The sequence below is a fragment of the Takifugu flavidus genome, chromosome 13, assembly GCF_003711565.1.
Source record: "Takifugu flavidus isolate HTHZ2018 chromosome 13, ASM371156v2, whole genome shotgun sequence".
Taxonomy (NCBI): domain Eukaryota; kingdom Metazoa; phylum Chordata; class Actinopteri; order Tetraodontiformes; family Tetraodontidae; genus Takifugu; species Takifugu flavidus.
This window is the reverse complement of record NC_079532.1, coordinates 9819338-9834074: the sequence shown is the minus strand read 5'-3', so window position 1 is coordinate 9834074 and position 14737 is coordinate 9819338. Positions and strand designations below refer to the sequence as shown.

General features: G+C 43.4%; 1 protein-coding gene across 2 annotated transcripts in view; it reads right to left on the bottom strand.

The window, feature by feature from the left end:
* Positions 1–4462: 4462 nt before the first annotated feature.
* Positions 4463–14737, bottom strand: part of LOC130536210 (septin-7-like) — a 30021-nt gene continuing 19746 nt past the window's right edge. The window contains exons 9-13 of one of the 2 annotated variants that reach the window (XM_057051941.1): positions 7955–8006; positions 7756–7875; positions 7550–7685; positions 6579–6724; positions 4463–4907 (exon numbers count right to left, since the gene is read on the bottom strand). In XM_057051941.1, the coding sequence (XP_056907921.1) occupies positions 4868–4907; positions 6579–6724; positions 7550–7685; positions 7756–7875; positions 7955–8006 (494 nt within the window). In that variant the 3' untranslated portion in view covers positions 4463–4867. The remainder of the gene's footprint in view (positions 4908–6578; positions 6725–7549; positions 7686–7755; positions 7876–7954; positions 8007–14737) is intronic. The other variant, XM_057051940.1, reaches the window with a different exon arrangement.

The following is a 14737-nucleotide window of genomic DNA, read 5'->3' as shown; positions in this document are numbered from 1 at the left end:
ATTAATTTAAACAATTGTGGAAGTCTGCAACAGCTTAATCCTTGTTGAGAGGGTTAGTAGTTAGGGCTAGTGGTTAGTAGTTAGGGTTAGGGGCTAGTGGTTAGTAGTTAGGGTTAGTAGTTAGGGTTAGGGGTTACACTGCATGTTAGGGTTAGAGTTAGTGGTTACACTGCATGTTAGGGTTAGGGGTTACACTGCATGTTAGGGTTAGGGTTAGTGGTTAAACTGCATGTTAGGGTTAGTGGTTACACTGCATGTTAGGGTTAGTGGTTAAACTGCATGTTAGAGTTAGAGTTAGTTACACTGCATGTTAGGGTTAGTGGTTAAACTGCATGTTAGGGTTAGGGTTAGTGGTTACACTGCATGTTAGGGTTAGAGTTAGTGGTTACACTGCATGTTAGGGTTAGTGGTTACACTGCATGTTAGGGTTAGGGTTAGTAGTTACACTGCATGTTAGGGTTAGTGGTTAAACTGCATGCTAGGGTTAGAGTTAGTGGTTACACTGCATGTTAGGGTTAGAGTTAGTGGTTACACTGCATGTTAGGGTTAGTGGTTAAACTGCATGTTAGGGTTAGAGTTAGTGGTTACACTGCATGTTAGGGTTAGTGGTTAAACTGCATGTTAGGGTTAGTGGTTACACTGCATGTTAGGGTAGAGTTAGTGGTTACACTGCATGTTAGGGTTAGTGGTACACTGCATGTTAGGGTTAGAGTTAGTGGTTACACTGCATGTTAGGGTTAGTGGTTAAACTGCATGTTAGAGTTAGTAGTTACACTGCATGTTAGGGTTAGTGGTTAAATGCATGTAGGGTTAGAGTTAGTGGTTACACTGCATGTTAGGGGGGGTTTTTAGGGTTAGGGTGGAGAGTAGTGGTTAAACTGCATGCTAGGGTTAGTGGTTAAACTGCATGTTAGGGTTAGAGTTAGTGGTTACACTGCATGTTAGGGTTAGTGGTTAAACTGCATGTTAGGGTTAGAGTTAGTAGTTAAACTGCATGTTAGGGTTAGGGTTAGTGGTTACACTGCATGTTAGGGTTAGAGTTAGTGGTTACACTGCATGTTAGGGTTAGTGGTTAAACTGCATGTTAGGGTTAGAGTTAGTGGTTACACTGCATGTTAGGGTTAGTGGTTAAACTGCATGTTAGGGTTAGAGTTAGTGGTTACACTGCATGTTAGGGTTAGAGTTAGTGGTTAAACTGCATGCTAGGGTTAGTGGTTAAACTGCATGTTAGAGTTAGTAGTTACACTGCATGTTAGGGTAGTGGTTAAACTGCATGCTAGGGTTAGAGTTAGTGGTTACACTGCATGTTAGGGTTAGAGTTAGTGGTTAAACTGCATGCTAGGGTTAGTGGTTAAACTGCATGTTAGGGTTAGAGTTAGTGGTTACACTGCATGTTAGGGTTAGTGGTAAACTGCATGTTAGGGTTAGAGTTAGTAGTTAAACTGCATGTTAGGGTTAGGGTTAGTGGTTACACTGCATGTTAGGGTTAGAGTTAGTGGTTACACTGCATGTTAGGGTTAGTGGTTAAACTGCATGTTAGAGTTAGTAGTTACACTGCATGTTAGGGTTAGTGGTTAAACTGCATGTTAGGGTTAGAGTTAGTGGTTACACTGCATGTTAGGGTTAGAGTTAGTGGTTAAACTGCATGCTAGGGTTAGTGGTTAAACTGCATGTTAGGGTTAGAGTTAGTGGTTACACTGCATGTTAGGGTTAGTGGTTAAACTGCATGTTAGGGTTAGTGGTTAAACTGCATGTTAGGGTTAGGGTTAGTGGTTAAACTGCATGTTAGAGTTAGTGGTTAAACTGCATGTTCAATAACCCCAAACCAACAGATCATTTACATTAAAGGTTCCACTGTTACTTATAACATGAGAAACCACATTGTCGACTAAATTAAGAGTTCTGTTGGTTTGGGTTTTTTTAAACTCATTTCTCTGTTATACAAACTTTAAAATCACTATTGATTTGGTGTCAAAGGTCGCGACAACTTAGTGAGGTGCAGGTATATATGCAGGTATATATGCCTGTATATATATGCAGGTATATATATGCAGGTATATATGCCTGTATATATATGCAGGTATATATGCCTGTATATATATGCAGGTATATATATGCAGGTATATATGCCTGTAATATATGCAGGTATATATGCCTGTATATATATGCAGGTATATATGCAGGTATATATGCCTGTATATATATGCAGGTATATATGCCTGTATATATATGCAGGTATATATGCAGGTATATATCTGCAGGTATATATGCAGGTTATGAGTAATGATCCTGAACGTTTGAAGACATAAAAGCATCATCTGCTCTTTCTTACATACACTTTTAGCTTTGGTGTACTGTATTGGAAAACACGATTATCTGGGAATTCTTTTATTATTTATGTGTCTTGGTAAAAGGAAGAATTGCAGACATTGAGAGTTAAAGCATAACCTCAACTTTAATAATAATCATGTATGGTTAGAGACAGGACACGTTAAGAAAAGCAGAAAATGGTGAACATAAATTTAAAAAAATGAACTATCACACAGCCAGTTGGGATTTGGTGACTTTGAAGAATGTTGACAATGATTTCATTGGAAGCTATCATCAGTGGATAATCAGATTAGATTCTCCCGACCTTACAGAAAATATATCAGAGTGGTCCTGAGAAAGCGTCTTTGATGGCGTCTTTGATGGCGTTGATGCAGTAAGTGTGTGTGTACATCAGTATTCATGGTTTTACACACTAAATTCTGTTTTATCTTTCTAAAAAAGGAGAAAAATAAGAGAAAAAAGGCCACTGAGCCACCTGTTGTCTGTACACAAAATAAGCATTTCCCCCATTAACAAATGCATAAAGATTAAATGTGCTGAAATTATTAACAAGTGTCCCTTTAACATTTAGCTGCAGATAGCTCAAGAATGAGGAGAAATATTGCAACTAGACTTTCAATAAAATTAAAGAGTTGTTCTTCAACCATACATGTAACATTATAAATGAAAATAAACACGACAACTCTTGGAAAGTTCGAGGGGACATTTAAAAGCAACGCTTTTCCCTTTTTATTCTTGCCTAAATCAAATCGATCTGACTTTGGCAAACCTCTCCAACACTGAAGCATCTTTGATGATTTGTCCCTTTGGGAATAATAAACCAGAAAAAGCTGGGAATGGGGGTCTATGACAACATCCATGACTGACAACACAAGAGGAAACATCACTTTTGATGACAAAACCTGCCAAGTTTGACTCAACAGAGAGGCTTTTGCATATTGTGGCCAGAGGCTGGAGATACTGCAGTAACTATAATCATCACACTTCCTCTCCGTTGGGTCTGTTGAACAGCATCGTGCACACGAGCACACGTGCGCATGGACAGGCCACCAAACCAACCACACCCTTTTAAGGCCCTGTGAATGCTGGAGTGCGCTCACACAGCTTTCCCAACAGGATGTTGACGGCCGTCATCCCAACCAGAGTAGAAGTGGCCCACGACTGGGAACGCTGTGGCGTCTCCTCCCAGCTGGATGGAGCCTTGCTGGGAACGCTGTGGCGTCTCCTCCCAGCTGGATGGGGCCTTGCTGGGAATGCTGTGGCGTCTCCTCCCTCTCGATTGGATGGCCTTGCTGGGAACGCTGTGCGCTCCTCCCAGCTGGATGGGGCCTTGCTGGGAATGCTGTGGCGTCTCCTCCCAGCTGGATGGGGCCTTGCTGGGAACGTGCTGAATCGGGACCTTGAGACGCCCCCCCACCCTTCTGCACTTAGAGCGGCAGAAAGGTCCAACGACACCGAAAAGCAGATTTAATGAGGTGGAATCATGTGACTATCGACCCCTCCCTCCCTCCTTCACTCCCTCCCTCACTCACTCCTTCACTCACTCCCCCACGAACCCCGGCCGCAAGCCCTCCCGAAACCTCCTTCACCCCCACCCCCCCCCAGATAAGAGCCCTCACGCACGCACTCCGGCCGCACGCCCCTCCCTCCCTCCCTCCCTCCCTCCCTCCCTCCCCCCGAAACCCCCCCCCTCAAGCAAGCCCCCCCCAACGAAAGAAAGAAAGAAAACTCACGTCCCTAACGAAAGAAAGAAAGAAAGAAAGAAAGAGAGAAAAAAGAAGGACCGGAAGGAAACAAAAAGCACTACCAGGCGCCCGTCCACGAGCGACAAGAAAGCAAGAAACGAAAGAACCTCCCTCCTGGCAAGACCGAATCTCAAAAATCCTAAGCACGCAAGCAGGACGAAACGTCCATCCCTCCCTCCCTCTCTCACTCCTCCAGCTCGCCTCTCTCACTCCCTCCCTCCATCCCGCCTCACTCACTCACTCACTCCTCCCTCCCTCCCTCCCTCTCTCACTCCCTCCCTCCTCCCTCCCTCACTCACTCCTCCCTCCTTCACTCAACCCTCCCTCCCACTCTCACTCCCTCACTCACTCACTCCCTCCCTCTCTCACTCCCTCCCTCACTCACTCACTCCCTCCTTCACTCCCTCCCTCTCTCCCTCCGCACGTGAACCCTAATTACTGTTTGGAAACAACAAATTAAGACCATCCATCTAACTGCAGGCCTCCGTGGTCATGGAAACACTCGTGCACCAATGAGCACGTGCACAAACTCTGGCCTCTCGTCTTTGTCAGCAAATCTAGGAAAACAGAATTCCACATAAACATGCATTCCCTGTGGGGAAAAAAGCTTGATAAAGTAAAACCCTGCAGTGAGATGCTATTGTTGCCCTGACGTGCACGTGCACGTGCATGAAGAATGTAACAGAGGAACGCTGTGGAGCTGAAAGTGTGTGTGAGCATCAGTGTGGGTGGGAACTTCAGAGGGGGGAGAAGAGCCTGGAAAACTGAAGGGTTCTGCTGTGCGTGGCTCTTCAAAAGATCTTCCCTTTCTTCTTGTTCTTCTCCATCGTCCTGAGAACCAGAGCAGAAGATTAGACGTCCATGTTCTAAGGGTTAGAACATGGTCTAGAACATGGTCTAAGGGTTAGAACATGGTCTAAGGGTTAGAACATGGTCTAGAACATGGTCTAAGGGTTAGAACATGGTCTAAGGCTTAGAACATGGTCTAGAACATGGTCTAAGGGTTAGAATATGGTCTAAGGGTTAGAACATGGTCTAAGGGTTAGAACATGGTCTAGAACATGGTCTAAGGGTTAGAACATGGTCTAAGGCTTAGAACATGGTCTAGAACAGGGGTGGGGAACCTCCGGCCTCCGGGCCGTATACGGCCTACGAGACCATTTCTACCGGCCCGCAACGCAATAAGATTTTTAGATTTTATATGTGCACTTATACAGTGGGACCGTTCGCTAAACTCCGCGAGCTGCGAGTAGCAGCGGTAGCGTATTTTTGCCTTTCGTATCGTGAAATTTCTTTCGTAACAAGATGAAATATTTTCCCGTTTTCTGAGATAAAACAGACGGTTATGTTATGTCCGAGTCAAGGTCAGGGTCAGTGAACACAGCATGTGATGTACGTAGTGGGCTGGACTGATTGACACGGACGAATAATGCCTAGCGAAACACGCTAAACTCTATGAGTTGAAAGGACAGATGAGTTTGGATAAAATTAACGCTCTTCGCCGGAGTTTGGAGGCTCAACAAGCAGCTTTCACACGACCATGTACCGAATATTACGCGTGCAAGTTTTGTGGTGAGTGAATTAATAGCCACGAAGCTGAAACCTCACGCCGAAGGAGAGTTCGTGAACGTGCCTCGTAGCCGCCGCTGAGGCGCTCGCGCCGGACAAAGTAAAATTGTTTCAAAGCGTGAATTTGTTTTCGTGAATAACTACTGAACTAAGACATATATTGTTATGATTCCAGTGGCTAACGGTATGTTTTTATGGTCAAGGAATCTAAATATGTAGTCAAAGTATATGTGGGACTAATATTTATGGTGGAAATCACAATATGCCAGGAATTGTTGCGCTTGGCGGAGGTCTGTGCTCTCCGAGTGCTTTCTAGTTGTTGTTGTTATTATTATTGTCTATCTTCTTCATGTATTTTCTTGATTATCTTGTTGTATTGCAGTTTTTGTGAGTAGAGGCCTCGAACAGGCCCTTACGGGTCTCTTGCCTCAACTCTGCACCTCTTTTTATTGTTTTGTATGATCATGAAAACATATTTTACTTGTCATTTTATTCTATTTTTTTGGTGATTTTATATGCATGTGTGCTAAATAAATAATTCAAACTCAAATGCAGCAATCATGAGACTTAGTAACACAGTGGTTATAGACTTTGTTTTTTTTTGCATCCCTAGGTATGTGTTCATAATAGTATGGCCCTCGGAGGACTTTATAAAAATTGAAATGGCCCTCGATATGAAAAGGGTTCCCCACCCCTGGTCTAGAACATGGTCTAAGGGTTAGAATATGGTCTAAGGGTTAGAACATGGTCTAAGGGTTAGAATATGGTCTAGAACATGGTCTAAGGGTTAGAACATGGTCTAGAACATGGTCTAAGGGTTAGAATATGGTCTAAGGGTTAGAACATGGTCTAAGGGTTAGAACATGGTCTAAGGGTTAGAAATGGTCTAAGGGTTAGAACATGGTCTAAGGACGTCAGGGATGAGACCCTCACTTGGAGGCATCCAGCTTCTGCTGCTCCAGGATCCTCTGCTGAGCCTCCCAGGTGGCCTTCTCGTCCTCAAACACTCGTCTCTTCTCCTCCAGCTCCTTGTACTGGGCCTCCAGGTTCCTCTTCATCTGTTCGTGGCGTCGCTCCAGCTGAAATCCAAAACATCAAAGCACTTTTATCGTTGTTATCGTTCTAAGAAAGCGGATCCAGAGGACCCAGGACCAGTCCTGTCCCTAACCCACCGATCCAGAGGACCCAGGACCAGTCCTGTCCCTAACCCACCGATCCAGAGGACCCAGGACCAGTCCTGTCCCTAACCCACCGATCCAGAGGACCCAGGACCAGTCCTGTCCCTAACCCACCGATCCAGAGGGCCCAGGACCAGTCCTGTCCCTAACCACCGATCCAGAGGGCCCAGGACCAGTCCTGTTCCTAACCCACCGATCCAGAGGACCCAGGACCAGTCCTGTCCCTAACCCACCGATCCAGAGGACCCAGGACCAGTCCTGTCCCTAACCACCGATCCAGAGGCCCAGGACCAGTCCTGTCCCTAACCCACCGATCCAGAGGACCCAGGACCAGTCCTGTCCCTAACCCACCGATCCAGAGGACCCAGGACCAGTCCTGTCCCTAACCCACCGATCCAGAGGGCCCAGGACCAGTCCTGTCCCTAACCCACCGATCCAGAGGGCCCAGGACCAGTCCTGTCCCTAACCCACCGATCCAGAGGACCCAGGACCAGTCCTGTCCCTAACCCACCGATCCAGACGGCCCAGGACCAGTCCTGTCCCTAACCCACCGATCCAGAGGACCCAGGACCAGTCCTGTCCCTAACCCACCGATCCAGAGGACCCAGGACCAGTCCTGTCCCTAACCCACCGATCCAGAGGACCAAGGACCAGTCTCTGAGTGTGTGTCCTGTCCTCTGGGTCTCTGAGTGTGTGTCCAGTTTGCTTGAGGAACATCAAACCCACCTCGGCCTCGGAGTCTTTCAGCTTCTGCTTTTTCTCCTTCACCTTCATCTCAAACACCTGCTCCATCTCTGCCTCCATCTTCTTCATCTTCATCACGTGCTCCCTGCGTTCCTCCTCCATCTGGGCCAGAGGGCTCCTGGGGAGCAAAGCAGCGCTGAGTTCCTGCTCCACACATGCAGGAGGCGGCGAACAGAACCCGGGCCTACTTGGTGAGCTGCCCTTTGGTCTTGTCCACTCCGTTACAGGTGACAGCCGCCAGCTTCTTGCTGCGATAGTTCTCGTAGTGAACGTTGTTGGTGACGTCTTTCAGATCCTGCATGTGGGTCCTGGAGGGACGGTTCAGATAGAGGTGAGTTCCCAATGATCAGAGGTCTGCAATAGTGCGAGTGTGTGATGGTCGGTCACCTGATCAACATGTTACGCAGAACAGTGAAGTCACAGTGTTCCCCGTTCTCCACTGAAACACACGCACACGCACACACACACACACACACACACACACACACACACACCCGTATCAAATGGAGGCTACAGCAACATTTCTGATGGTTAGCTTAGATTATTGTGATGGTGTAAGTTAGTGATGTGTGGCGTTGCAGCGGTTGATTCCATTTACTGGACTATTGGAGGACGTCTCCATGGCAACAGCGTGGATTTAGGATGGATTAATACACGCTTTGATTCCTGATCTCTGAAGACAGCAGCTAAAGAAAGTCAAACCCAAACTCAAAGGAATGTTAGGTGACTGAAGGTTTGCTGGTGGACACAGCAGCTTATGGACTCGGAGCCGATCACATGTTCAGGTCCGGCTGTCCAGGACTCGGAGAATGATCTGCCTGCACTCCTGACTCTGACCAATCTGATAATATTATTCATTTGACAGCTATCAAAAAGGACTTATTAAAATAATATTTTTAGGAGGTGGTTTGTAGCCGGGACTGTTTTCACACAGACGGAAGCCAAAAGTCGGAATTTTCTGTGTTTTCCAGCTGGACCGAGCAAACAGAAGCAACAGTTCTTGCTCAGACAGCAGGAAGGTGGCCACATTGTGCACGTGCATTAGGTGATTGTGAGTTTCCCTCAATCACAAAGGCATCATTACGTGGTCAGATTGGATTCTGAGACACAAGCACACGCTGGTGCCGAAGGTCTGCAGCCTCCTCTTCATCACGTCCTGGCTCGCTGCCACTCACTCATCATCAGGGGAGCCAATATGGAGGAGGCCTTACCATTGATGAAACTAAAGCCGTCCTGCTTCCCCTTGGCCTCCACAGCCAGCCATTGACCTCCTGTCTCCTCTACAGGGGGGAGCTCTGACGGAGGGGGAGGGGGGTGCTCTTTTAGTGACTGTCTATCCCGGCAGAGGACTAAATCTGGGACTGGAGCAGCTGGGGCTGCCAGAACATCAGCAATGATCGGTCCACTTTCAGCCCAGATTTGGCCCGGATCAACACCAAAATCCGCATGTGTCCAGGCTGTTTTCAAGAGTGGGAGGTATGTCGGGGGGGGGGGGGGGGGTTATATGAGGAGCTATGCATGACCAGCTGGGGCAGGTGCAACTCTTCAAGGGGGACTTAATGGAGGAACTATTGGGATCAAGGGCAACATGAACAAAAATAAATACACTAACAAAGATTTCCAGTCTTCATGAGATTGGGCAGAAAATACCTGCTGTGGAATGCAGTAGTTATTTTTTAGTCATTTTTCTAAAGTATTACTTGATAAATTTGTCAATTTCACTTCGTCATAGTTCTGACGTCTCCACATCAGGTGTTTTGAGCCTGAATGCATCATTAGCAGCGTTTAATGAATCAAGCACACACATGCAATAAATGTGCATCAACATGCAGAATCGTTGGGTGGCCATTAAAATTCCACCATTGTAACGAGGAAGAAAGATGATGGACTGCTACATCCCTTTAGGATAATGTCCATCATCATTTATTGCTAATGGAGATCTAAGCCATGTGTTAGCATGGTGGCAGCCAGTCAGTGGTCCAGATGGTCTGCTGGGTCACCAGAGCAGCACCCTGTAGTTCACAGGGATGGAACTGAAGTGTTGCCAGAGCTCTGGAGCACAGAGAGGATCCACCAGTATTAGGGGATGGTTCTACTGCAGCAGGAGCTTCAGCACCAAACTACGTCTAACTTTCTCCATGACTGGTGACATCAGACCTGGGGCAACAAGCCTACCGAGCACATCAGATTCTTCTGTTGGTCAAATCCATCAGCAGCAAAATCAGGATGCACCTTTTCATCACAACTTTTCCTCATTTTCATTTTGGATAATATTCTAGTGAAATCATCAAAGTCAGCCGAGGTAAGAAGACAAGAGTCCACCAGGATGGCTGAGATGCTCCGACCTAAAGACAGCAAAGGCTTTCTTCATTGAGGTGATACCACCCTCTTCCAAGTGGTTTTCCCAAATTAGGGATATTTACCATCAGATCTAACCTTTGGATTAGGTTTAACGCTGGTCAATCATTTGATTGATTGATTCGATCAATTTAGATGATAGAAGAAAACCAAGAAGAGCATTCATGGGTTAATGTGGTGCTTTTGATCCACGACCCGGCTTTGAAGGCTCACGATGCTCAGGTCTAAAGCAGGATTATTCCTTTCCTGAAGAACTTTAGCAGGAAATGAGATAAATGAGGAGTCATTTTCTTCATTACAGCTGGCTTTGAATTCTGATAAAGATCTTAACAAAAGGGTTTTAGCACATTTGGGAAGCTTTATATTAGATTCATCTGGATCATTTGCTAAAGAAGATTTGCCTAATTGCTGCTTTACACTGACTTTCTGAAAATGTCAATCATCTTTCCAATGATCCGAGAATGTTTCATGTTTTATGCTCACAAAGGCCCAATTATTCACATGCGCTATGCTATTTGTGCCTAAATGCTGCGTGGCACATTAGCATCAAACATTTTAGCCCTGCAGGGCTAGCAGCTCACTCAAAAGATGCACATTAACTCATGAATGACGGGATGTGTTCACCTGGACACATCGACAACTCCCAGACTTCAGACGGTCTCCAAAAGCAATTAGCCCAAGTCTGATTACAGCACTGTTTTGACCATCAGCCATTAAATGAGAGCACAGCAACAGAAAGGTGGAGGGATGGAAGGATAACGAGGGGGGGGGGGGGCTGAAAATGGGCCTGAAATAAAGTCAAAGGTGGTTGGTTTACCAAAAATGCCCTCTGTCAGTCATGGAAAAGAAAAGAGAAAGAAAAAGAATGAAAATGTGGACGACTGATACATGGTCAACTCCAGAGCAACACATAGATTAATGTATAGATACTGTCTAAAATGGTCGACTCCAGAGCAACACATAGATTAATGTATAGATACTGTCTAAAATGGTCGACTATAGAGCAACAGATAGATTAATGTATAGATACTGTCTAAAATGGTCGACTATAGAGCAACAGATAGATTACTGTATAGATACTGTCTAAAATGGTCGACTATAGAGCAACAGATAGATTAATGTATAGATACTGTCTAAAATGGTCGACTATAGAGCAACAGATAAATTAATGTATAGATACTGTCTAAAATGGTCACCTATAGAGCAACAGATAGATTACTGTATAGATACTGTCTAAAATGGTCACCTATAGAGCAACAGATAGATTATGTATAGATACTGTCTAAAATGGTCACCTATAGAGCAACAGATAGATTACTGTATAGATACGGTCTAAAATGGTCGACTATAGAGCAACAGATAGATTAATGTAAAGATACTGTCTAAAATGGTTGACTATAGAGCAACAGATAGATTACTGTATAGATACTGTCTAAAATGGTCGACTATAGAGCAACAGATAGATTACTGTATAGATACTGTCTAAAATGGTCGACTATAGAGCAACACAGATAGATTACTGTATAGATACTGTCTAAAATGGTCACCTATAAGCAACAGAGAGATTCTGTATAGATATTGTCTAAAATGGTCGACTATAGAGCAACAGATAGATTACTGTATAGATACTGTCTAAAATGGTCACCTATAGAGCAACAGATAGATTAATGTATAGATACTGTCTAAAATGGTCACCTATAGAGCAACAGATAGATTACTGTATAGATACGGTCTAAAATGGTCGACTATAGAGCAACAGATAGATTAATGTAAGATACTGTCTAAAATGGTCGACTATAGAGCAACAGATAGATTACTGTATAGATACTGTCTAAAATGGTCGACTATAGAGCAACAGATAGATTACTGTATAGATACTGTCTAAAATGGTCGACTATAGAGCAACAGATAGATTACTGTATAGATACTGTCTAAAATGGTCACCTATAGAGCAACAGATAGATTACTGTATAGATACTGTCTAAAATGGTCACCTATAGAGCAACAGATAGATTACTGTATAGATACTGTCTAAAATGGTCACCTATAGAGCAACAGATAGATTACTGTATAGATACTGTCTAAAATGGTCACCTATAGAGCAACAGATAGATTACTGTATAATACTGTCTAAAATGGTCACCTATAGAGCAACACAGATAGATTAATGTATAGATACTGTCTAAAATGGTCACCTATAGAGCAACAGATAGATTTCTGGATAGATATTGTCTAAAATGGTCGACTATAGAGCAACAGATAGATTAATGTATAGATACTGTCTAAAATGGTCGACTATAGAGCAACACAGATAGATTACTGTAAATACTGTCTAAAATGGTCACCTATAGAGCAACACAGATAGATTAATGTATAGATACTGTCTAAAATGGTCACCTATAGAGCAACAGATAGATTTCTGTATAGATATTGTCTAAAATGGTCACCTATAGAGCAACAGATAGATTACTGTATAGATACTGTCTAAAATGGTCGACTATAGAGCAACAGATGGATTAATGTATAGATACTGTCTAAAATGGTCACCTATAGAGCAACACAGATAGATTAATGTATAGAGATACTGTCTAAAATGGTCGACTATAGAGCAACAGATAGATTAATGTATAGATATTGTCTAAAATGGTCACCTATAGAGCAACAGATAGATTTCTGTATAGATACTGTCTAAAATGGTCGACTATAGAGCAACAGATAGATTAATGTATAGATACTGTCTAAAATGGTCACCTATAGAGCAACAGATAGATTTCTATATAGATACTGTCTAAAATGGTCACCTATAGAGCACAGATAGATTACTGTATAGATACTGTCTAAAATGGTCACCTATAGAGCAACAGATAGATTTCTGTATAGATACTGTCTAAAATGGTCGACTATAGAGCAACAGATAGATTACTGTATAGATACTGTCTAAAATGGTCAACTCCAGAGCAACAGATAGATTAATGTATAGATACTGTCTAAAATGGTCACCTATAGAGCAACAGATAGATTACTGTATAGATACGGTCTAAAATGGTCACCTATAGAGCAACACAGATAGATTACTGTATAGATACTGTCTAAATGGTCACCTATAGAGCAACAGATAGATTACTGTATAGATACTGTCTAAAATGGTCACCTATAGAGCAACAGATAGATTACTGTATAGATACTGTCTAAAATGGTCACCTATAGAGCAACAGATAGATTACTGTATAGATACTGTCTAAAATGGTCACCTATAGAGCAACAGATAGATTACTGTATAGATACTGTCTAAAATGGTCACCTATAGAGCAACAGATAGATTACTGTATAGATACTGTCTAAAATGGTCACCTATAGAGCAACAGATAGATTTCTGTATAGATACTGTCTAAAATGGTCACCTATAGAGCAACAGATAGATTTCTGTATAGATACTGTCTAAAATGGTCACCTATAGAGCAACAGATAGATTTCTGTATAGATACTGTCTAAAATGGTTGACTATAGAGCAACAGATGGATTAATGTATAGATACTGTCTAAAATGGTCACCTATAGAGCAACAGATAGATTAATGTATAGATACTGTCTGAAATGGTCGACTATAGAGCAACAGATAGATTAATGTATAGATACTGTCTAAAATGGTCACCTATAGAGCAACAGATAGATTTCTGTATAGATACTGTCTAAAATGGTCACCTATAGAGCAACACAGATAGATTAATGTATAGATACTGTCTAAAATGGTCACCTATAGAGCAACACAGATAGATTAATGTATAGATACTGTCTAAAATGGTCACCTATAGAGCACAGATAGATTAATGTATAGATACTGTCTAAAATGGTCGACTATAGAGCACAGATAGATTAATGTATAGATACTGTCTAAAATGGTCACCTATAGAGCAACACAGATAGATTAATGTATAGATACTGTCTAAAATGGTCACCTATAGAGCAACAGATAGATTACTGTATAGATACTGTCTAAAATGGTCACCTATAGAGCAACAGATAGATTACTGTATAGATACTGTCTAAAATGGTCACCTATAGAGCAACAGATAGATTACTGTATAGATACTGTCTAAAATGGTCACCTATAGACAACAGATAGATTACTGTATAGATACTGTCTAAAATGGTCACCTATAGAGCAACAGATAGATTAATGTATAGATACTGTCTAAAATGGTCACCTATAGAGCAACAGATAGATTAATGTATAGATACTGTCTAAAATGGTCAGGGTTATAAACCCCCTGTAAACCGTCTCAGCGGTTGAACGCTAACAGCTGGACTGAAGCACCATGCTAGCAGGTTCTGTGGTTCCTGAAGCAGGACGGGCAGCACCAGGACCATCTGGGCTGTTCTGAGGTCGCAGGCAGCAAATGAATAGTTCTAGAACCCAACGAGGCAGTAACGAGCAATAATGCTAAAGGTTTGCTGTTACTAATCATGATCACTGACATCTGTTGTGGTCACCTGGGTGCTCTCCAGGTGATGATGAACGAATTAACTCAGAGAAGGATAGGATAGATAAGATGAACCCTTTCATGGTCATAATTCATCAATGCATGGCTGAGGAACGTTGACCCCCGGTGAAAGGTCAGAAGCATAAATGCTCAGCTAAATGTGCTGGTCGCCGCTCCGAGGGAGCGATGGCAGCAGGTGAGCATGCAGGTGTGTCACCCTAACCCTAACCCTAACCCTAACCCTGTCCAGGTACGGGAGGCTGACTCCATCTCTACTGTGAGATTAGACCTGAACCCTTCCTCTTTGATGAAGCTTATTGTCATTAATTCTG